Source organism: Halictus rubicundus, chromosome 4 (assembly GCF_050948215.1).
Source record: "Halictus rubicundus isolate RS-2024b chromosome 4, iyHalRubi1_principal, whole genome shotgun sequence".
Classification (NCBI taxonomy): domain Eukaryota; kingdom Metazoa; phylum Arthropoda; class Insecta; order Hymenoptera; family Halictidae; genus Halictus; species Halictus rubicundus.
In genome coordinates, this window is record NC_135152.1 from 13,515,616 (window position 1) to 13,540,420 (window position 24,805).

Here is a 24,805-nt window from a genome sequence, read left to right on the forward strand (position 1 = left end):
TTTATCATCCTTAATAAATGTTTTATTGCTAGAAACAATTTCCAGGGCGATTGCTTTATCAACAAACGAATTATTAAATCATAAAGTTAGTTATACCTAGTGTCCGAATATTTTTGGAAGTCACTGTACGTAACTTTCTCGTAGCGTCGGAGCGCGACACACGTGTCCGGCGAGCTTTTCTGTTCTCTGGGTCCTAGAGTCTTTCCAACGTTCGGCTACCTTGCGTTGGAGGCGGAAAGGCGGATTCAAATGTAGTCGACGCGTTTGGCTTTCATCGATAGTTGGCAAGACTCGACCGTACTCTGACCATCCGCAATGTTTACGCGGTTGACTCGTCTTGTCTTTCTCATCCTTGTCAGGGCATGATCAGTCTCTCTGCCTTACTACCGCCACGCCACACGGGCCGCACCGTCGCGTCGTTTTCTTTATGGTTGTCGGAATGGACTCTTTGCATACGCGTTCGGTTAACCGCGAGGGTCTAACAAAGCCAGAGAGTACCTCCGATTCTCTTTGATCGTTTTTGTATCGCGACATCGGTATGCGTACGAAGCTGCGCTCGCACCGATTTCACGATTTCCCGATTACCCGGTTACCTCTCGAGAATTCATCGCACGATACTCGCATAGTTATTTTCATTGTTGCGATTTCTCTTCGCAAAGCGGCACCGACAGACGTGTACAATTGCTCCGGAAAAATGATCGTCGACCCAACAACGATCTGTGTATGTACACTTACACACCTTACTATCGAGTCTGACTTCTGTCGATCTGAATTATTCGATATGAATGCGATACCTGTTGTGTTTTGGAAGAATGCGAGTACATGTTACTACATGAGTGCATGTGCATGTACATATATGCCTACATTGTTGCGCCGCAGAGAAAGGAAGCACGGTGTACACCCACGAAATAAATCATGCGACGTTTGCGCGCGCCGAACGAGTCAAACTCGACGACCTCGAAAGTCCGGTTAATCGTGCGTAATGTACATATTTGTCTCTACGCGTGTATACATGCATTGTTGACAAGGTGTTTTCATGTTTTTCTGCTACATAGGTCGACAAGTACGGCGGTGTCGACAATCTGTTATGTAATATAAGACGAAACGCAATAAGTTACCGAACTCGCACGTTCATTTCGTGAGTACTTTCTTTCGATTAGACGATTAGACGATTAGGTAGATCCTGATCGTTGGGACAAACGGATCCATTGTTCCATTTCTTCTGCATCCTATACGGACGTAGTTTCCCTTGGCTTTGGATGTTGTGCCGACGACATCGTTGCGCCATCTTTGAGCATACTCCTACAACGATATTCCGATATGCGGCAACGGTAACGGCACCTTCGAGATCGTAGACGAGTTGTTAATAAGAATCGATCAATTACCACATTGGATTATGTGTCCCTGAAATGTCGACGCTCCTAAAAGTCGATAGCATGATAGCAGAGAGGAAATGAGAGTGCTCACGCCTGGGATTTTAGTGTCACCGGTATAGTGCTGCCCCCTAGTCTAATTTTTAGCCTGGATCAGAACCTGCATCATCTTTTTAGCCCGGACCAGAACCTGCATCATTAGCAAAAGATTCCAAATAATGCCAGAGTGGATGCTACTTCTATGTTAAAAGAGGGTTTTCTATGTAGGCTCTGATCTAGCCTAAAAGATGATGCAAGTTCTAATACAGGCTAAAAAGATGATGCAGGTTCTGGTCCAGGCTAAAAAGTTGATGCAGAAAAGTGGGGACACTAAAACCCCGAGCGTGAGCACTCTCATTTCCTCTCTGTCGATAGATTTGTGATTCGTAGATTCTCTTATTGAAAATTCGCTGAAAGAATTGTATCGGTTACGCGGTCGGTCGAGTCTATAAGTAAATAGAATTGCAGAGCTAAACATTGTCAGGCCCTCTAGAGTCTAGAGTCTACAAGCAGGATTTCTGGAGTCTGGAGGGACATTTGCATTTGTGTCCGTACTGTCCGTGCTGGATTCCGGATTTTGGATTCTAACCATGGTCCATCTCTTATTGCTTCCCCTTGTTCGACCTTTCCTACGTCTTCCAACTTCATCATCCCTTCAGCTCCGTCCCCTTTAATTCCAACCCGTACCCATTGCATGCAGTTCATTCATGAATGTGTTTACTACTTTGGCGCCACATCTCGCTATCGCGTAGTATACTTTACACGTATAATGTATGTGCACATATATTACGGATATTTACAGAGCTTTAATTTCAAGTCAAACGAATGTGAGACAATCTAAAAGGTAATTGCGACAAGGGTTAAATATGGGAATTACAGAAATTCAATCAATTGTTTCCTCCATTCCCTGAAACGAAAAGGATTCGCGTAAACGGATGTTAGCAAGAACGCAATTCGCACCGATCAAAGTTTTCGATGTTCGTAAACAAAAAACCAATGCTAACAAACTACAGATAGCGTGATGGAGCAATATGCGACAGTCATAAATTCGCCCAATCAGGATAGACGAGTGATAACAGAAGAAACAGGATCTTGGTTCGATGAACAATGCGCAGATGAAAATCAAGGACGGTCTTTATCATTTGAGCCATCTTACTGTAAACATAGGGATAATGGAGGCAAGTGAAAATGATATCGGTCTTATGCACATATTTGTGTTATCTTTCTAAATGTTGATCACGCATCTAATAGGCACTTTTGAAAGATTCATCGACAACAGGTATAAATACTCGAGCAAGCGAAGAGCAAAGAACAAATAATATTCGAGATTGTGTAAATGAAACATTTCAAATACGAGGAGGAAATAACATTCAACGTGAAATTTGGTATTAGGCTTAAAGAAAAATCCGAGGCCGATACGTGTAAGATAAAATATTATATATATATATTTGTTATAATATGTTTCGATTCGATAACAAATCGATAAAATTTACAGCGAAAAAACTTCTAGTACAGGGGATTGCTTCGTTTCGATACGAGCAAACGCAAAAGTATATGTATAGATGTTATTACAAAATATAAAAAATATTTACATACATGTAACATTTTTATACGTACACCGTAACGTTGGTTCTAAACGTATGTTATCGTCAAAAAGTAACAGATCTATGTTTTCAATCACGATGCTTCGAACGAATAATAAACAAGACATTCGATGAAGTTATATACAAAATATACAAAAGACTTCTTAAAAAATAGATCGTACTTTATCGTTATTACTTTATCTCCTACGTATATAGAACTAAGCGTACTATTCTTCAAGCTCTTTCTCGTTGCTGCTTCCTTTACTCATTGGCAATTTGTCATTTCAACTTTCCAGTTCGATCGCTCGATTCTAGCTCTTCTCTAAAACCGAGCTAACTTCCTTGCACCGTTTCGTTGCGGCTTCCACCGCACCGATCACGGCCGATCTCAAACCGTGCTCCTCCAGATAGTGGATACCCGTTATGGTAGATCCTAATAAGTTAAAGATTAGTTATAGTTCGAAGTAGAAAAGAGTATAACACGAAGGAAAAATTTCGATTTGTATCAAATCGAACTTGATCTGATTTGTAATGATTCTGAATTCCTTATAACGCGGTACGAATGAATCGCGTTTTACCCCCTAATTTGTTGACTGTAACAGATTCGTTTGCTTACCAGCAGGGGAGGCTACGTCGTCTTTAAGTTGTCCCGGATGAATGTTAGTTTCCCGGACCATTACACCGGCACCGACGACAGTCTGCGCGGCCAACTTGTAAGCGATGGGCCTCGTCAGGCCCATTTTCACCCCGCCGTCGGCCAAGGCTTCTATCATCATGTACACCTAACGAATGGGAAGACTACGTTCTTGACTTTGTTCGTTTGGTAATACTATTTACATACTTTGATCAATTAATTATCGTATGTAAGTACGTACATAAGCTGGCCCAGAACCCGCCAAAGCGGTGACCGGGTCGATCAAGTTCTCGGTTACTTCTTCGCAAATACCCACGGAGGAGAACAATTTCTCCGTTATTTCAGCTTCCTTGTCGCCAGCGTGTTTCCCACGCGCGTACACCGTAGCTCCGCAGCCAACAAGAGCAGGTGTGTTGGGCATTACCCTTATCACCGGAGTTCCTTCAGGTAAAGCCTGCAATTAATACACGTGTTGATACGCTATCATAACGTAGTGCTATCGTGACTTGTTAAGGTCCAGTTGAAATTGTCCGACGTGCATACCTTCTCCAACGACGCTATTGGAACACCCATGGCGATGGACAGCAACAGTTTGTTGTAGTTTTTCAAATCGGGAAGAACGATCGGTACCACCTGCGGTTTCACCGACAGGATCAAAAGGTCCCCGTGATCGACTACCGGTCCATTTTTGAATACGGTCTCCGAACCGATCTCCTAAAAGCAATTATCTTTTAAGTCGTCGTTTATTCTTCTTTATTTCATCGTAGTTGCCCTATCGATCGATAAGTTCTTTGCATTAATTATCGTCCCGACGAGGCAAGCTTACACGTTTTAACGTGACTGCGAGGGACGGTCGTGGATCATTTTGATCTATAAAAGTCAAATCGGGCCATTTCATTCGCGGGAACAGTTTTTCCTAGTTGTACCGTGACTTTTCAGAGATTTCATTGTTTCTCGAGTACCTGGTCCAGGAGTCGCTTCTTCTCGCTCGTCGGTATGCATTCGGCGATCGATATCGTCGCATCGGTAAACCGTAAAAGTTTGAGATAAAGTAATATTCAGACGTGCAGCACGACGCCACGCGGTGTGGTGTGGTGTGTCGCGGCGAATACAATTCATAGACATCGTCGTCGAGGAAAGATAAGGAAAAATACCTGAAGCGGAATGGAAAGTTTCCTAGACGCGATAATGATCAAGAAAACAAAATCCGATTGATTTTGTCGGCACGAGCAACACGGCTGAAAACAGATTTCGGAATCGATTTGCCAACCCGATAGAATATCACGGAAATCACGGATCGTGAACCATATCCGATTAACGATCCGTTAAATCGTACGCATCGTTGACTAGCCGATTACGTATATCTTAATCGACGACCAATTCAAAATCGAAAACGAAATCGTCGCGCTGCACCGTCTACGCTCTACGCAACACGCTTATTAATGATTGAGCAACTGCATACCGATGTTTACCGAGCAAACAAAAAAACATTTGTTGTTTTGATGTTTTTTCGTGGTAAACGGCGCCCGGCGCAAATCGATAACGGCGACCGTTCCATTGGTTATCTGTTATCGTGTTTGTCTTGCGTGTCCGAGGAATGCAGCGGGGACAAATGAATCCTGACTAATCAAAGGGGAAGACAGGGAAAATATGTATTCTTTCGACGATTGCGATACCGACTTACCTTGAACGCCTCTATACTGGCAACGTCTTGTGGCAGGCAGCTGGCCAGTATCATGTCACTCTTGCTCAGTCCTGCGAAATACGGTGTTTGCGTTAACAGTTTAACAGAGATCGGTCCGATGTATTTATATGCATCGGTGAAGAGATTGAAACGGTTCACGGCGCTACATGGATGTACATATACACGTTCGAGAGCTTGGCTCTTTGATTGAAACGCGCACTTGTTTGTCACGAGGCTATCGCGACCAGAGAACGCGACAATCGAACGATTGGCCTAACTACGCTGTTCCTCGAGCCGCTGTTCCTCAGCTTTGTATTCGTTCTGGAAAATTACATTTTCTTCTTCGCTCGCGACGTATTACACAGCGAAAACAGTGTAATCTGTTCGGAGATCGGTTCCCTATTTTCCGACGGAAAAGAAAAACTCGGTGTGCCCGAACAAAGGACGCGCAGACAGAATTAACACTAGATTTACGGGACCCGTCAGAATGACGGGTTCTACATTCCTTAACCCTTTGCACTCGGCGCTATTTTCAATGTGAAACTAAAATTTTCTTCCGTCTTACAATCTTTCCATTTTACTCATACGAAACCGATCCGATTTCTACACATAATATTCAAATGTTTAGTAATCTATTGAATACAAATTTTGTAATGTAACAAATATTTTGTAATTTCTTTGAAATAATGTTACAACAATTTCTAGTGGTGCTTCAGAGTCACCACTCGAGTGCAGAGGGTTAGTTTACAATTATTGTGCATTGTGAGAATGCATTTGTACAAAATTTATTTAACACATTTATCCCTTGGAACATGTATTATTTTAAAAGCTGCTAGAAATGTGACTATATTCTTGATATTTTTATAGAATAATCAAACCTGGCCACTTTTAGCGCTCCGTAAACCTAGTGTTAATAGAAGCGGACTCGTAACCGTGGAATCGTAACGTTCCAAAGGTCCGATGGAATCGTTCTGTCGTTAATCGGGGGTAACTAGGTTCTATTATTGTTTTTACCACTACGAATGAAACCCTTGGCAAGCGCCTGTGCCATCTTGCCGCCTCCGAGGAACCCGATCTTCAGCATCTTCGTGTCGATGTTCAAGGATACTCTCTTCCTTTTCTCCTGGCCGTCCGCGAGAAGCTGGTCGCTCACTGCGCAGAGAAACATCAGCCGCGTTAAAAATCCGTTAAAAGTGTTTGTCGCCGGGAAAATATGTCAAATACACTGGAGACGTGGACGAATAATGTTTATGTTCGTACAGTTGAAGCTCGACACAGTTTTCGTGACACTCGATCGACGAGCAACCCTTAGTAGAAGCCTCTCCGCCGGTTGTCGTTAAACTACGACTCCGCTCGGAATTATTGGTATCGGACGATTACGAGTTACGAGCATCGACGACGATCGCATCGTACTCGACTGCACTTGGTTACTTACGATAATTTGTGCAACGAACTCAGTTGTACGAGCAACGGTCTCGATCCGCGACAGATCGTACCCGTTCGACGGAAAAGCCGCGACGGACGCAGAAACGGCGAAGCTAAAGACTATGTGTGTTCCTAATCTGAGCCGAATGAGTTTCTAATCTGCACAGTGCAAAGGGGAACTCGATGACCGGCAGCGGCCGGTCGTTCGATCGCGATATTCTCATACAATTAGGCGCGTTCCGGCTTCTCTGGTTCGACAGGCCATCTCCCTTGCCGCCCGGAACATCAGATTATTCCGCTCGTGGTTTTCTCTTTTCGTTTTCTTCCCTCCTTCTTTTTTCTGTTTTCATTCTATGTAATCGAGCGGAAGATAAGGAGGTCGCGCGTCGTTGCACGCACGCAAGCAAAACAACAAACGAGCTGTGCGTTTGTGATTTCTCGCCGACTCATAGTGGTCCTAATCGATGAATTAGGAGGAGAAAAGTGCAAAATTAAAGGTAAAAGAAACACGTGAATTTTTTATGTACATCCCACAGAGACGCAAAGTGACCTCTGGCATTAGTCTCATTAACAATGAAACGAATGACGAACGCAAATATCGCGTCGCAACGAATAATTGTTTTCGGTTACTCGATCGCCTGGCGCGAAATAGTGTATGTGAAAACGTGTGTTCTGATTACCTGGCATTATAAATACTTTTAGATTCATAATAATATGAATTCCACAGGTGAAGGTGAATATTATTATTTCTACTTCGGGACATCTTGATATACATGGTCCTCGTTTCTATTGTAAGCTATTCCACGTTTTGTGGAGTGCGGAACCGAAGTTGCTAAATGTTACTAATTCAAACTATTCTTAAGCAAGAGTAACACTCCTGTACTTGATAGAAATTCAACAGCTTTTCGCCTTTAGTTGCGATTTTGTGAGAAATAATTTTGTTTGTAGACAGAGTGCGCGCTATAACTCGGCGGGACATGGTTTTTCACCTGAAGGAATTAGGCCTTATGCAATCGACCATGACCAAGAATCGTGATATGCTCATAAATTATTTAGAGAATGAGCTGGAAAGTACAGGAGGTCAAAATTTTTCAAGTGGAACGGGTGCCCGCGGGCACGGCTCCGGGCAAGGGCGCCCTCCGATGCCCTAGAATACTGAATTATCATCAGAGGAATACTAAATTGAAAAATGATCATCTGTCCCAGTAATTTATAAATTTTTTAATCATAACTTACATCACCGTATCTCGAAAACTATTAATCGCGTCGACTTCGTTATGGTGTCGTTCAATTTAGAATGAAAAAATATATAAATAATGGTATTGTGCTCAACAGGAAAAATGATTTTAGTATTTCTTCCTCCTAATTCGTCGATTGGGACCACTGTGCGACTTGCCGGTGCCAATTGTTCGAGCCTCGCGGCCGGCTGTTATCAAAGGAACGTGATCGTAATTCATCGTTAGTCTGGCTTTGCGAACGACACTTTCGGCCGAGGTGGATCGAATCGCGCGATACATTATATAATGTAATTGACGTATTCGTACGCGGAGATGGACACGGGTCAGGAGGGTGTGTTTATCCCAGGCCATTGCTCGGGTCATTCGAGACCGCGAAATTCGCTCGCAGCGGAAACTGCCGAAACACTCCGCTTCGTCTCGGAACAATGCCGAGCGGCGTGATCGCGTCGTGCTTCGTTTCGTATCGCGTCGAAAAGCGGCGAGACGAGCGTGGCCGATCGCGCCACTCGTCATCTCACAATTAGTAATAGCGTTAACAGTTCGGCCGGTTCACAGGGTTGTCACGATTACGATGGCGCGTCGCGATATCCATGGATGCGCGGATGTCGCGGATGTCACGAATGTCACGGACACCACGGATCACACAGCGTCTCGAGCGAACGAGACAACGATTCCTTTTTTTTTCCTTATTCTATTGTTAGTAGAAACATTTCGAAAAGTAACATAGGGTCACCTGTCCAATGAATGGGGGCCGGCAGGCATTTGGCCTTGACTGTCACGCTATGTTACGCTGTGCCCTTTTTCTAGACATTTTACGTCTTAAATAAGTAAGTAATCAATTAAAAATGCATACCACCGTGTTTGTACATGTCTTTGCTACGTCTGTATGGAGCCTTTTTTTCGATACGAACACTAAATCTCTCGAAATTAAGAGAATCTCTCAGCGGCAGCCATCTTGTGACGTCATACTTGCTTCAGAATTCGAATTTTCTGCCGAATATTACAAATTACTCCACGATGAGGTAGAAATTCGCAATTTGGGCTCCATACAGACATAGATTGGACTTTTAGGAAACACAATTGACCACTTCTAAACTGCTCATTGCAATATTGAAGCGGCAGTTTGTCTAGATTTTGTCCCTTGCATACGTATATGGATTTCAAACCAACCGGCTGCGTATCCTCTAAAATTGGTATTCGCAAATCGTTATTAACACTAAACCTACCGACATTTCGTGTATACCTAATCCTACCATGAGCGGTCAAAATGACCGCTTCAAAAAAAAAAAAAAAATATGTATCTTAACACTAGAACTACCGAGAAATAAATACAACTGATGAATATTGCTTTGTAATCATGACAAGACTACATCCATTCAAACCTAATACCATTTTCATTCTAACATGTGCTTCAATGAAAAAGTTAATTCTAAAAATTCTGATCAAAACATTTTTATAATTTCAGTAATTATGAAAGAAAAAATTAGGAACCAGTCATTTTGACTGGTTCGGTAGTTCTAGTGTTAATATAGAAAGACATGCTATGAAATGTTTTCGGAAAGTAATCAATCAAGAAAGTTGTGAATATTGAAAAATGGGTTGTATGTATATCATAGGAAAAGTCAATAAGTTACATGGCGATACACTAACGTTGTATACAAGAAATTCTAAACGAAATTTCAAAAACGGTCATTTCACCGCGCGTGGTAGGTTTAATGTTAAGTTCAGAACACAATTCTAACAATATTTGATAGTTGTAGCTTCCATGCGAAATCTGGGATAGAAATGAACGAAAAATGGGCCACAATGAATCAATTTCTAACGAATGAACAGAGGTAACCCAGTGAATGATAATTGTCCAAACAAACTTATCACAGGACCATTGTGTACCACTTCAAAGTACAAATTGCTAATCTCGCTCGGTAATACTTACCTCGAATACAGGGTATGTGGTTCGAATAACTACTAAATAAATTTATCTACTGACGAATAGGTTATAAAACAAATTAGATCTCTTTACAAATTACATCTGTGAATTTATTGCCCGACGACAGTTCTTTTCAGTCCGATGTATACCTATTCAAGACCTCACGTAGGCCAAGACCCTACCATAAATTCTTCCAAGCCTAAGGGTCGCCTCGGCATCAGCCTCGGAGATGCGTAATCCTGTCTACCGTAATACAACTCTAATCATTCGCGTTCCGTTTACGCGGGTGGTTTCTATTTATGCTATTGTGCATCTAGTAATGTGAAATGTAAACGAACACGAAGATTCCAGGACGTAGAGCGGTGTCACGTGCGAATGGTCTACGGAGTTGATTAAACGGGATCACGTTCCGGTTTGTTATCGCGAGTCGCTCGATAACATCGCGATCCGAATTGAATGCTGACAATATTTGTTGTTCGGTTACTCACCGTTCCGAGCGTTGAGCCGTCGCCGGACGCGTCTGCTTAATTTCAGAAATTCCATTGTCTTCAGGCTCGTGGTCATTTTGCTTACTTGGTTTTTTCCTTCGTCTTGCACGAGATTCGATAAGCGATCGATGAAACGGTCGTAGCTACAATCCGCGACTCGCAATATACAACCTGCAGCATATAACCTGTCGGACAGAATCGAAACGGAAATAGATCAATTTTATTATCAATTTTATTCGGTCAAAGATCGGAAAACATGTAGTTTCGTACATTATGTTACACTGATCGAATCGGTTAACCCTTTGCACTCGAAGCCATTTGAACTCTAAAACGAAACATTTCTTCCGACCTAGAATATTGCCCTTCTATATATATTTTTCATGCTATACATACGAAAATGGTGCGATTTACTCGTACAGTACTGAAATGTTTAGTAATTTATTAAATACAAACAAATTGAATAACAAATATCTTGAATAGTGATGCAGGAATTTTTAATGGCGCCGTTCGAGTGCTAAGGATTAATATTCGATCGTTCGTCGTTGTTTCGAAAAGTATCTAAACATCCCTAGTGTTCCAACGATCGAGGATCAACTGAGAAAATATAGAAAAAGAAAACCTCTGCTTCGGGATACTGAGTTGTAGTTATAGCACGCGGAGTGTATAATTAAAAAAAAATTAGATTAGATAATCGTGGTTGATCCAAATTTGTACAACCGGTCTGCAATCAAATTAAATTTGGTATCGTCAATTTATTTGTTATCCTGCTGTTCATCTTAATCGATTCAAAGTTGCACGAAACACGTGAAACTCAATTAAAAATTAACACGCGTTCTAATTTCTGCTAATTGTTATTCTCCGTCGAATAGGGTAAGGGACCCTATTACTGTCGGGGTACCAATTACTGTGCCTATATTAATTATACTTATTTTTAAAGCGTAATGAATATTAAAAAGACATATTAACTGATTTTAATGAAAAAAATTTAATATCTCTTTTATGATATTCATTATGCTTTAAAAATAAATATAATTAACCCTTTGCACTCGAAGCCACTTTAACTCTAAAACGAAACATTTCTTCCGACCTAGAATATTTCCCTTCTATACATATTTTTTCATGCTATACATACGAAAATGGTGCAATTTACTCGTACAGTACTGAAATGTCTAGTAATTTATTAAATACAAACAAATTTAACACTAGATTTACGGAGCACCAAAAGTGGCTAGTTTGGATTATTTTATAAAAATACCAAGAATATATTCAGTCAGATTTTTAGCAGGCTTTTACTATCATATACGTTCCAAGGAATAAATGTGTTAAATAAATTTCCTATAAATGCATTTTTACAATCATAATAATTGTAAATTAAAGAACATAAAACCCGTCATTTCGACGGGTCCCGTAAATCTAGTGTTAACAATGTAACAAATATTTTGAATAATGATACAGGAATTTTTAGTGGCGCCTTACAGTCGCCATTCGAGTGCTAAGGGTTAATATAGGCACAGTAATTAGGTCCCTCACCCTACTTCGATCAAGTAAACAAGAACGATCGCACGAAACTCGTTATAGGCGGAAATGATTGACCGCAGTTATCGACATCATTTTCTTATTTCGAACTCGCTGAATTTTCCCCCATAAAAGGACGATAAGAAACGATGACTTGGCTCCGCCGACGAACATTTTGCAATCGTAATAACGTGGAAAAAGTAAAACTGGGTGAACGGGTAAAAGAAAGAGCCGATGGACGCATGGTTAATTGCTCTAAGACTAAAAGACAAAAGCATAGATTCGTTGATCGGATTCGGTTAAATGCACCAGAAGCATGCAGTTATGCAGTTTTGCAGACGCACAGGCACTCACCCAATTTACATAGTGCACCGGGCACGGAAGGAAATTCGTATCCCGTCTCTCTCGGGTGTCTGATGCAACTCTGGCACTGATATCACGGCGGCGCCTAGCTGCAGCTATTGTTTCGCTCCGGATCCTGTACGGCGATTAGTAGGCAACGTTTTTTCGGGCGAGGCTTATATACCGACGCCTCGCATCGCGTCGTCTCGAACTGAAATGCGACTGACAAATTACCGTTCATCAGAGACACACGGAAAAATACCTATTCGGCGCCGGCCAATCGCAATCCAAACAAAATTGTGTCACCCCCTTATCTGATACTGAGTCTTTTCGCCGACTATAGGGTATCGGGTATAGTATAGAGGACATAGGACCTCGAACGATCGACGCGACACACGACGCTCGACGAACAGTTAGGGGACAGGACAAGTGACTGCATGCGTACTTATTTACTCACATAGGTCGTACAGTTTTTCGCCAATTTCTTTATTATTTAAAACTATTATTTTTACATTTGTGCGAATCCTACGAAACGTGAACGAGCAGATCCCCTCGATTCTAATTTCCATTTGTCCTTTTCCGGTGTGATTGAGCAGAGATGGTTCTAGATTAGGAAACTATAAGAACGATGTGATCTGTTAGCACAGATTTTCTACGTGAAAATTGAGATGTGTCTACAGAAGAATGTAGATTCTGCTTTACATTCGTTTTTGTTTATTCGAATGGCGAAATCGATCGCGTGCAACTGATCACGTCGCGTCGGTTCTAGGCTCCACAGCGTGGTCCACAAAACGGCACGTACACAAATGAAAGACTCTTACTACGCGTTCCACGCAGTCACGTAGCATAAATGCTAATGAAGCAAATCAAAACTAAATATTAACAGATTGTTCAAAATATGAGTTGAGATACCGTAAACGATGCTATTCCGATGATGTTTACATTGTAATTGAAACTCGCGTGAAACGCATGCTAAATTACTAATTGTTCTCGAACAACCACCATCTCTACTGTTCAGGTTTGACATTGTTTTTCAAATCTATCGAAATTCGCGATGTCACACAATTTTCGTGGAACGATTCATTTTCCAGCGAATAATAAAAATGCAGTTAGCCGAACCGGATAAAGTTAATAATGTAATGTGACAAAGACTACGATTGTTACAAGTATTGCCAATTATGAGTATCGAATTAGGTTCCCGGGTTGTGGAATTACCGATGCGGTTCGTTGGAGAACGAGTTACTCGATTCTGTCAGAGATGGTGCTAGTAATACTGAAACAAGATTGCAATAATAAAAATATCTAAAACAATAATTTACGTGTAATATTGATATAAATAAAGACATATATTATATGTATAAATATTCTTATATATACATATATACTAGAAATCCCTATTTCACGTGTATGCACAAATACACGTGCATCTATAGTGAACGAATCCGAGTCCGTCTACACGGGTCCAGGGTCCATGTACACGAACCCGTCCGAACGGATCCGTGAAAACGGAACTTAATTAATTTCTTAACTAATTTTTTAACTTAATTTCTTACTACACGGTTCACGTGTATTTAAGTACACATTCAAAACCGCAATCTCTAATATATACTGAGAGCTGTTTTCAAAATATTTATATAGATTACGAAAGTGTATAGAACGCATGAATAAGCATATAACTCTACTGAAAGTACAAAGAACATTCGCATTAGCATATATTTATACATCTGAATACGTCAGCATGCTTAAAATGATGTTAACATCATAGAGTTATATTATTTATAGTTTGGTATTAATATTCTATGAAGTATTCGCAGCCTAAAGGATATTAATACCAAACTATATATAATATAACTCTAAGAAAATAGATAGAACTTTCGAAATGTGAAGCGCAGATGTATATGTATATGTATGTGCGTATGCGTATGCGTATGCGAATGCGTATACGTGTATGTGTTATATGAAACGTTTCACGTTCCGAAAGTTCTATTTTTTTGGAGCTCTATAAGATTATATAATATCTCCCACATTCCTCGTCAATATGTGTGACTGGCTGAGCGAGAAATGTAAATTAGGTTTGACTGATTGTGTTGTTACCGATCGCCTGAACTTTGGAACGTACTGTCAAAATACTGAAACCTGCTTATACATATGAACACGCAATCTAAGAATAATGAAAAAAAAGACACAAGAAAAAATGCTATTCATTTAAAACGGTTCTCGGTAGGACAAATAAGAAACGAGTTATTTCCGATAATGGTTTTACTTGACTCACCATGATTTGCACGTAAGTTAACTAATCATCAATCATGCCCATCATTTTCTAAGTGCACTTTGAACATACCGTTACTGCGGACTTACTAAACACGGATCGCTGATCCACAGAACCATCGGTAACAAGTAACTTGTTTCCGAAAAGAATGATCGCAAATCGCAATATACATTCGGTTCACAATTATGCACATTTTGTCGCATAGCGAACGCCAAATTAGAATTCGATTAGCGCCTGCCGAGAATACTCAAAACATTCGCGCTGCGCTTTCCGCTCGCTGACTGGTCTCGAGTCGATAACCTAATAAGCACGAAAATGATCGGAAAAATAGTTTATAAAATACAAGGATAAATACATGAAAAAATGGCGAGAAACCTTTCCTGCGAGTATGACTTTTGGTATTTTTGTTTATGTTTTCGTTTCGTAAGTGTATTTATTCATATGAAACGTCGTCCGTTCATTTGCCATTTCAAGTACGCGTGCACTCAGATTCCACTCTTGACGGGCGAGGTGTACCATGAGGTAAGGGGAACGGTCCACGGTCGGCCTATGGTGATATAGGCCATTTCTCTTTCCCCGCTTGCAATGTTGCGATCCCTGGCTCAAACTGTGTTGTCGGTCTGGATTTTCTCGAAAGCGAACAAGCTGTGAGCATATAACATCGTTATATATGTATTGTGCAAGATATATTTGCAATTTCGACACAAAGCCAAACAAGCAGAAATACATATATGTTCGATACACACCTGAACCAAATAAACATAAATTTAACGAGTGTCTTATCACTATATAGTATATAGACAGCAAATTTTATGTATATTTATGACAAGTAAAAAGCGAATGAAGTATACATATATTATATTATAGATATATTACTGTAGAATATAGTATAGTAGAATATAGAGTATAGTATGGAATATAGTATAGTAGAATATAGTATATAGTATAGAATATAGTATAGTAGAATATAGTATATAGTATAGAATATAGTATAGTAGAATATAGTATAGATATATTACTGTAAAATATAGTATAGATATATTACTGTAGAATTCCTATTTCCCATAATTGGAGAAGACAATTTTTACTTTGCACAAACTAGCACAGTCTACTTATTATGTGTCATTCGTTATTATTTCCAGAAATATCGACGCGTCTCGTGCAATCAATCGCGGGTTGCTACGCGTTTGATCCACGGTTAATTGCTTAGGTGCGAAAGGTGACGGTCAACAGTCTCGATATACGAATAAGTAATGAATTTTGAACTGTGCATCACGCATCGCTCATTGGCGATTACGAATATGCACATACAGTGACTCCCAAAAATATTCGGACACTAGGTATAACTAACTTTATGATTTAATAATTCGTTTGTTGATAAAGCAATCGCCCTGGAAATTGTTTCTAGCAATAAAACATTTATTAAGGATAATAAACATATATAATTTATTTGAAACATATACATACGTTTCATAATAAAAATTATTAAACGAAATAATGGACCATTTGTGGCTCACAAAAATATTCGGACACGTATTATATTTCTCTGGCAATCTCTGGAAAACGTTTGTTTACAAACAGAATCTCGTGGACCATTAGATGTCCATGCCACCTCACTACTGTCAGTAGTAAACGTGAATTCGTTCAAAATGGGTCGCATAGGAAAGAATACGAGTTTCGATGTGCGACAGCTTGTAATTTTTCATCGAGAAAAAGGAAAATCCTATCGCGAAATTAGTGCAATGCTTCGTATAAGTAAGAGTACTGCTGCAGATGTCTGTCGACGATTTTATATTGAGAATCGCATTGATTCTATTCCGCAAACTGGAAGACCATGTCTCTTATGTACGAGGGAGAAAAGCAAAATTATTCGGAAAGTGAAAAAAAAATCCACGCTTAAGTGCTCCAAAACTAGTTAGTGAGCTATTAGGAGAAAGCTCCAAAAATGTTTCAGCCGAAACAGTTCGAAGAGTGCTAAGGCAAGCTGGTTACAATGGAAGAGTAGCTAGAAAGAAACCATTTATCAACGAAAAGAATAGGAATAAACGAAAAACCTTTGCAAGAGAGCTAATTTCTAAGGATGAGACATGGTGGAAGGATGTCATATTTGCTGATGAAAGCAAATTCAATCTGTACAATTCCGGCGGAAGAACTATGGTGTGGCGGAAAGCGAATAAGGAGTTTAATTTTGAAAATACAAGAGGTACGGTGAAACACGGCGGAGGCAGCGTAATGGTCTGGGGTTGCATTTCGTCATGTGGAATCGGTAACCTAGTGTTTATTGACGGTATCATGGACAAAAATCATTATTTAAATATACTCAAAAATAATTTAATTCAAAGTGCTGAAAAAATGGGGCTTAATAATAATTTTAAGTTTTACCAAGACAACGACCCCAAGCACAAGTCACGTATTGTGCAAGAATTTTTATTATACCGCTGCCCCAAAATTCTTCATTCGCCGCCCTAATCACCGGACCTTAATCCTATCGAGAATTTATGGGATGAATTGGATAGAAAAATTCGAAAAACCCCAATTACATCGATAGCTGAATTAAAACAGACTTGCAACTGAGTGGTCGAATATAACTGTTGAATATTTAAAAAAAATTACAAACAATATGCCAAACAGGTTAAGACATATTCTTAAACAAAATGGTTATGTCACGAAGTATTAAACAAATTTTGTAATGCTAAATTACATTATCTAAATTGAAAAATTAATATTGTCCGAATATTTTTGTGAGCCAAAAATGGTACATTATTTCTTTCACTAATTTTTATTATGGAATTTATGTATATTTTTCAAATAAATTATTTATCAACATTAATAGATCTTTTATTGCTAGAAACAATTCCCGGGACGATTGCTTTATTAACAAAGAAATTATCAAGTCGTAAAGTTAGTTATAGCTAGTGTCCGAATATTTTTGGAAGTCACTGTACGAACACAATCGTGATTGGCGCGGCGATACGTATCGCGGTATTTTCAGTCAGTCGGTGACGAGCGGTCGGCGAGTTCGCACGCGTCGATCATACAGTGATACAGTGACAAGAGAATGAGACAAAGTGACTGGCTCTAACTTTAACGAGACAGAGGAACATCGCGCGATCGCCGCTCGAGAAATCGAAGTTGAAAAACACATTTATCTAATCCGGTCTTAATCGTTGTCCGTCGATAAACGCCAACGGCAATCCATTCGATCAACCAGATCGGTTCGCATTGCGTAATATAAAATTACCATGATCATCGGATGGAGATTTGCAAAATGAGATCGGACGATGCGTACATCAATATCGTACAACCGAATCGGTAGACCGTAATCGCGGATATCGGAACACTGTCATCGAAGGATTTTCCTTTGGTGCAACGCGCGACGAACTGATTCGCGTTCTGCGATTCGATAGAAAGTGTGAAAGTCATTCGTCGTTTGTTGTTCGTCGAATAATGCCCGCTCAACACAGCAAGTTCTTTCTGAACGCGACGTGCAGGGACTACTGTCATCCTTGGACCGACTCGTGTATCAGCACGACGGCCGGCCTCGGTCTACACGCGCTTCAAGAAAGCATCAAAATATACTCCACCGTTTATTTAGTACGTTTTCCAACGCTTTTCTCGGTTTTCCAGAGCAATTACGTTTTTCCTTCCTATTCCCGTCTCGAACGTCCCGTGCATAACACCACGCTCCGGTGCATTTATAGCATACTAGGACCTTGGAATCAAATATGTATTACACTTTTTATCAAGTGTTTTTATTTCATATTTCATTTACGCTTTCTTTCTAGGTTACGCTATTATTAAGAGGGAAACTTCCGTCTAAGAAAGATGTCAGAAAAACATTTGCGGGTATTCTACAATCTACAGCATTTCTTTCGTGGAGCGCCTTTTCCTATTCTATGTTCATTTGCTCCCTGAGGTACGAAAAGTCAATGCCAATTTCTTTAGGTATGATTTGCCGAAAAGATATTAAGGCGAATTATCTTATGCAGAACGAAATCTGTCGAATCTTACTGATAAAGAATCGTAGGATAATATTTTAGCAAACTTTCTGCATTTCAGAAAACTGCTCGGGGACTTTAATTTTCTGACGGTATCCTTTCTACCATCCTTTCTGTCTAGTTTAACAGCTATTTTCGTGGAAAGACCATCTCGACGTACTTTGCTATGTCTATACGTGTCTAACATTGTGAGTGAACTGGATTTAATGTTATAGTATAATGTGCAGAGCCTTTCGACAGTTTGTATAGTTAACATGGTCGTGTGTATAAGAATTCCAATTCTGTATTGCGACAACTACCAAAGATGTGGTAGGTAGTTGGACTAAATTAAGATTATGTTGCAAATTTATTCTTTTTAGGCTACAGAAACCCTGTTCAGAATGGGTCAAGCCAGGGGATATTACTCATCTATTCCAAGAGGAGATACATATATTTTTGCTATCAGCGTGGCATTATTACTTTATTATTTCCGTACAAAACGGAACGAACACGATTCAGTGTACAAAATATTTAGGTACTTACTGCAATTTTCTACTGCTCGCATAATTTTGTAATAGTTTAAAAATCATTTCAAATCTTTGTCAGAATTATTATTGGAAAATACGAAGGTATTGATTACATTAAAAAAAACACCTTACAATCTTCCACATTAGAATGTTCTACCGATGAATGTAATGAGAAAAGTTCTAAGAGAAAGTATGATACTACTAAAGGATCTCTCGATAAGAATATATTCCTAAGATCACTCTCAGTATACAAGAAGATTATCGAAAGTTTAAAAAATCTAGGGAAGCATGTGTCTTGTCCGCATTCTCATAGTTGCCTTCACTACGCGATAACGGTATGTATTATGCATACATACGTAAAACGCGACATTAATTTTACTTAAAAATTGCCGAATATATTAACAGTAATTATTCTCATTCACAGGGTGGTGTGAAATGCTTTAGTTACGGTCTTAGTGCTCAGTTAGTGCTCAATTTGGTCTTTCAATTTCACAAGTTACTTACAAAACCACAGTCAATCAAATCGGTAATGTTTAAAAGAAGCAACCTGAACTTGGCTGTGTTCTTAGGAGGTTTCTCAGGACTTTATAAGGTACACCTTTATAAGGTTTCTTATATTTGTATAATGTTCAATAAATAAAACCGCTATCGGTATGGTAGCCATTTTATTTAACGAAATATATGAGAAACACTATCTTTTTCGTAAGACTCTCAATAAATTACACTTGAACTTTCACCGAGTACACTTGTACTAAGTCAAGTGCTAGTGTACCGAAAATGCACTCGAGTGCACCGTAGTTTCGGATGTTGAAGGTTAAGAAGTAGGGGGAACGACCGTCGACTCGCCGTGCTACCTATGGTGGTGGTGGTAATAAATTCCCCTTACTTCAAACAGTATTCCTTCTAAACTATACGGGGTGAGTCAATAAGAACTATTATTGAAAATAACTTATTTTATTTTAAATCTCAAGAAAACCTGTTTCGCAAGTATAGTACAGATTCTTTCAAATAGAATAGTTCCTATTGACTCACCCTGTCAAAATAAATCTAAAACTGGATTTAATGTTTTTTTTTAATTCTTGTAGTTTTTACGATAAATAATTCAGTCAGTTTTCTTTTCATAATTATGTAACATGTTTTGAAATATATGTGCCTATAACTCATTGGTACACAGTGTATTTAATATTAATGAAGTTTTTATTTCAGCTAATGTCTTGTTCGTTGAGGAGACTTTTACAGAAAGATTCCTCCTACTATGCATTTCCAGCTGGATTTCTAAGTGGCCTAACATTTATGTCTTATGGTGGTAATACCATAGCATTATACTTTATGTGGAAAGCACTACAGGTATTTGTGTTAGATAAACAGTACCGTTATTTAGAGCATTTATTGTTTATTCTTTTATTTTATATACTGTTGCTTTGTTTTTCTAGTTACTCTGGAATGATCTTGTGGAAAAAGAAATAGTACCTGAGGTGAAGTGGTTTGTGATTCCCCTGTACTGTTTTAGTACAGCAGTACTCTTCCATGTAGCGATCATTGAACCACAAAATTTACGTCCGTCTTATTGGAAGTTTTTATGTAAAATATCTGGGGATAGGTAATGAATATGATGAACATATGGTATCACACGCACTTTATACGTATAACATATTATTCCATTTTCTGTCTTTTTTTTTTGTTTTTAGAATAGCAAACATGTCTCGAATACCAATAGACCAATTTGGTTTAGAAACTAGTAAACATCTCGAAAGGGTGCTTGCACAAACCAATAGCGGCCGTAAAAGAAATTATATATTTTAATTTTATGTTATTAAACAAGAAAGACATTTTTATTTTGATTATGTAACATATCGAACATGTACATGGAAAAACCAAAGGAACGTTCGTATTTGGTGAGTTACAACTCGTACGAATCTAACTGGTTAATATTGCAAGTCTACTTATTATATGCCAAATGATTATTTTAGAATACGAGGGTACTATAGATATTAGGATTTTATACTTTGTGATAAGAAAGAATTCTTGTTCTGCAGTGCATCTATGTTGTGAATATATGTATATTTTGTAAGAACTTGATTTGTGATTTCTGTACATTTGTATAATATACACAATATGGAAAGGTATTTTAAAAGTGTGGGTATTATGGAATACTAATCATGTAACGTAGTATATAAATTTTATTACGTTGTAGATATTTGTGAACTAGATGTACTAGACGTACATAACGTTGAGAAGTGTATATTTAGTAGGCTTATGCTAAATTTCATGCGCAGTTAATGAAACTTTGATACTAGAAACTTTTATAGAATTTTATAATTTATTACATTATAAAAATAAATTGTTGAATTATACTTCCTGTTTTTATAATTTCAACAAATAATACCAACTGGAAATATGATATTTAAATTGCGTTAAAGCGTGTTGTATTATTTTTGTTTCCTAGCCGTTTCCAGCGCTCTGTTAATTATAATATCTGTACTCCTTTGTTCATGTTTCCGCTTCAGGCGTTTCCTTTTTCTTAAAACGTTGTCCCAGTTAATCTGACTTTGCATTTTTAGATCTTTGCTATCTAGAACTCCGGGAGTAATTTCGGACTCCAACGTCGAAATGTATTGGTGTGCAACAGTCTTCAATGGTTTTAGGATTTCCATGGAATCGATTTGCCATGGGAGTAAACCGATCGGGCATTCCGCCCATTCGTAATTATCTAAACAAAACTTCTTAATCATTATCATATTCGTTAACTTGGTTATTTAATAAAAAGACATTATATACTTACCAAGCACTAATTTCCATTCAGTGTTTCGCACTCTTTGATCCGTTAAATAATGGGACACTCCATTTTCAGTTTTATTTTCTTCCATTACATTTCGTACATGACGATTATCTAAATTCTGAACATCTTCCACGGTGAAAATTTCATAATACTTGTTGGAACTTTCATCGTCGATTGTTTGTTTACCAGCATAAATTTCAACTAAATTCAGCAACAACTGTTTTTTCGTAGTATCTATCTTCGGATTTACTAGTTCCAAAATAGGCACTATGAACTTAATCGAGAATTCATTCGCATTTAACAAAAGTTTCAAAACAACGTTTATATCGGTTAAAATTGGTAACACTACGTCAGATAAATTGAACCATAGAACATGTTTCAGGTGTGGATAAGCACTTTCCGTTTCTTCCTTCACTTTCATTTGAAAAGCTTTCGGTGGTAATTTTTTTCCAGACAATTCGAGCTCGTACTCTAAAGTCCGCGATATACAATGAGCAATATCTAGTTTCACAAAACCGTAGGCTACAGAACTTATCCACAGAGAGGCTAGTAATCTTTTATGCTTATCTATTTCTTGGTTGTTTGTTAATTGAAGTAATTTCATGATCAAAGTTTCCATTATTCTGTTCTCGTGTAATAGAAATATAATATCTCTCCAGAATTCCATCATGTCCAATGGTAAAGTGTCATTTTTTAATTCATTTTGGATATTTTCTTGTACGAAGATAGATAAAACATCTTTATTTGGTAAGAAAGCTTCTGATTGGAAGAGTTCGTCGCAAACTATATCCTTGTTACTTGGCACAGATTTTCTAGCAAGGCACCTAGAAATTTCAGACAGAAGAACCACTCTTGCAGTCTGTAATGTATATTTTTTATCTTTCCTTATATCGTCGGTAGCTACTCTTACATAGGCACTGTTATCATTTTCTACATTTTCATTATTTTGTTCGGACAGAGAGATGGCATAGGAATGCAGATCTTGTAGCGTTTCCCTATTAGTAAAATTGATTTGTTAATAGTCGTAGAATGTTATGAATTCTTCACGAACAAATGCTATACGTACACCAATTCCAAATCTGGAATGTCTCCTACTAAATGGTATCCGGCATGAATGTATAAACTAACGGCAGTCCAAAGTTCAATCAAATCGCTAAATTCTTGGATCTCCTCAGTTTCTTGAACTTCTTTTACAGACTCGTCTGTGACAGTACATTCTTCCAATGCTTTCGCTTCGGCTGCCCAATATTCTTCCTTCGAATATAATGTCGATCTAATAATACAATTCTATACATTTGAAAGAATGTACGAAATACAGAAAGATAGACTTACATGTAGCCATGTTAATAATATATTTATAGCTATTCTCAATACACTGATGGATGGCAACTCGTGACCATGAGCGGTATCATGTCTCAAGTTCACGATCCATTCTGGGATATTGAGTTGCTTTGCGATCTGAAACAAGGATGTTTGCTTCGTATGCCCTAAGTTAGAGATATGATTTAAGAATCTCATTATAGTAGTTGAATACATCAAACATAAGTCATTTTCGTAACTAATTGCCAATTCTCCGTTATGTATCTTGGGAGTCCATTCAAGATCTCTAAGACAGACTTGCATAATGGAGAGGGTGCAATCCACGCCTACTGGCAATTTTGGCACCCTAAAAACCTTTTTGTTAGTATTGCCGGTACATGAAAATATTTTAAAGAAACACGTCCGCTGTCGTTTTACCTTGCTTTCCATGCGAGTAGAGTTTCGTATGCCTTGGTTTGCTCAGTCTTTTCGTTTGAATATACTTGCTGATACACTTGGTGCCATTCAGTTCTAAAAATATCAAAATAATGGAAAGTGAAATTTTGAAATCACTCAAATCATACCTACACATACAGTCAGTCAAAAAAGTCTCCATACACCCTACAAGAATTTATTTAAAGTTGCATAATTTATTGACGGTATAATGGATCAGCATAAATATTTGAACATTTTTAAAGAAAATTTAAAAAACAGTGCCAGAAAATTACATCTTAAAGAGTCGTTCATCTTCCAGCAGGATAACGACCCATGGCTAAGAAAGTAAACGAATGGGTATTATACAATGTCCCAAAACAGCTGCATACACCTCCACAATCTCCCGACATAAATGCAATCGAAAATTTGTGGGGAGAAATAAAAAGAAATTTGAAAAAATACACAATAAAAAACAAGGAAGACCTAAAATCTAAAATATTGCTGGAATAGGAAAATATTCAGCCAAGTACAATGCAAAAATTATTTTGAACAATGCCAAAGAGGATGCAAGAAATTATAAAATTAAAAGGCGGTCCATCTGATCACTAATTAACAAATTATGAATAATAGTGTTACATGTACGGAGACTTTTTTGACCTCGTTTTCGTTGAGTTTTAGTTTTGCCATTGTTTATTTGTTAACAAATAAATGTAATATAGCTTTTTTTGCACTGTTAATAAATGTTATGTTTGTGAACATAATAACGCAAGAATTATTTATTTATTACCATTTCCTTTAAAATTGTGCAACTTTAAATAAATTCTTGTACGGTGTACGGAGACTTTTTTGACTGACTGTATGTGTAGGTATAAACGACACTTTTTGTCGGTGATCCGTATAAAATTCCCGAAGCACTTTGATTTGTTTATTCATATTGATCGAACGTATCTATTCAACTTTAAACCGCAACATTTCGGCTATAATTAACAACAATGTTGTACATCAATTAAGATGGTAATACTCTGTATGCCTAGAATGACACGAGGGTGTTTAGGGTGTGTTTTATGATTTACGTGTACTTACAGTGAAAACCATGGAACTTGTTTCACACCTTCCTGCTTTATGGAAAGCGCCATGGCAAACCACGTGCAATCGCACGCGTCACTGTTCTTTGATTAACGTTCAAAGATGTTGTGTAAAGTAGTGTTGATCAGTTTAATGTATGTACATAGACACACTACACACGTGCGTGTGTTGCGTTGCGGAAGTCG

The 24,805-nt window shown here is 38.4% G+C and overlaps 3 protein-coding genes and 1 long non-coding RNA gene across 8 annotated transcripts; 2 read left to right on the forward strand and 2 right to left on the reverse strand.

The window, feature by feature from the left end:
- Positions 1 to 3,244: 3,244 nt before the first annotated feature.
- On the reverse strand, positions 3,245 to 12,565 carry LOC143353528 (pyrroline-5-carboxylate reductase 2). Of its 3 annotated transcripts, XM_076786932.1 has the most exons (8): positions 12,261 to 12,565; positions 10,392 to 10,576; positions 6,328 to 6,465; positions 5,314 to 5,384; positions 4,173 to 4,343; positions 3,871 to 4,083; positions 3,612 to 3,777; positions 3,245 to 3,428 (listed from the first exon to the last, which is right to left on the reverse strand). In XM_076786932.1, the coding sequence occupies exons 2-8, from the start codon at positions 10,465 to 10,467 to the stop codon at positions 3,307 to 3,309; spliced, it is 957 nt and encodes a 318-aa protein (XP_076643047.1). In that variant the 5' UTR covers positions 10,468 to 10,576; positions 12,261 to 12,565; the 3' UTR covers positions 3,245 to 3,306. The 3 variants fall into 3 exon arrangements, with proteins under 3 accessions (XP_076643047.1, XP_076643049.1, XP_076643048.1); XM_076786934.1 differs by lacking the exons at positions 10,392 to 10,576; positions 12,261 to 12,565 and adding an exon at positions 6,749 to 6,880; XM_076786933.1 differs by lacking the exons at positions 10,392 to 10,576; positions 12,261 to 12,565 and adding an exon at positions 6,574 to 6,804.
- On the forward strand, positions 7,060 to 8,147 carry LOC143353530 (uncharacterized). Of its 2 annotated transcripts, none has more exons than XR_013082162.1 (2): positions 7,060 to 7,235; positions 7,687 to 7,698. It is a non-coding gene; the product is annotated as an uncharacterized LOC143353530 (long non-coding RNA). The 2 variants fall into 2 exon arrangements; XR_013082161.1 differs by lacking the exon at positions 7,060 to 7,235 and adding an exon at positions 7,258 to 7,471 and having other exon boundaries at positions 7,687 to 8,147.
- A 4,952-nt stretch (positions 12,566 to 17,517) lies between the features above and the next one.
- LOC143353533 (transmembrane protein 135) lies at positions 17,518 to 21,374 on the forward strand. Its single transcript, XM_076786940.1, has 9 exons — positions 17,518 to 18,111; positions 18,303 to 18,433; positions 18,577 to 18,703; positions 18,875 to 19,029; positions 19,101 to 19,356; positions 19,446 to 19,613; positions 20,228 to 20,368; positions 20,455 to 20,621; positions 20,710 to 21,374. The coding sequence occupies exons 1-9, from the start codon at positions 17,965 to 17,967 to the stop codon at positions 20,822 to 20,824; spliced, it is 1,407 nt and encodes a 468-aa protein (XP_076643055.1). The 5' UTR covers positions 17,518 to 17,964; the 3' UTR covers positions 20,825 to 21,374.
- LOC143353532 (uncharacterized) lies at positions 21,126 to 24,754 on the reverse strand. 2 transcript variants are annotated; one of them, XM_076786939.1, is made up of 7 exons: positions 24,618 to 24,729; positions 24,414 to 24,511; positions 23,538 to 23,630; positions 23,133 to 23,466; positions 22,867 to 23,054; positions 21,804 to 22,795; positions 21,126 to 21,731 (listed from the first exon to the last, which is right to left on the reverse strand). In XM_076786939.1, the coding sequence occupies exons 4-7, from the start codon at positions 23,421 to 23,423 to the stop codon at positions 21,451 to 21,453; spliced, it is 1,752 nt and encodes a 583-aa protein (XP_076643054.1). In that variant the 5' UTR covers positions 23,424 to 23,466; positions 23,538 to 23,630; positions 24,414 to 24,511; positions 24,618 to 24,729; the 3' UTR covers positions 21,126 to 21,450. The 2 variants fall into 2 exon arrangements, with proteins under 2 accessions (XP_076643054.1, XP_076643053.1); XM_076786938.1 differs by lacking the exon at positions 24,414 to 24,511 and having other exon boundaries at positions 24,618 to 24,754.
- Positions 24,755 to 24,805: the final 51 nt, after the last annotated feature.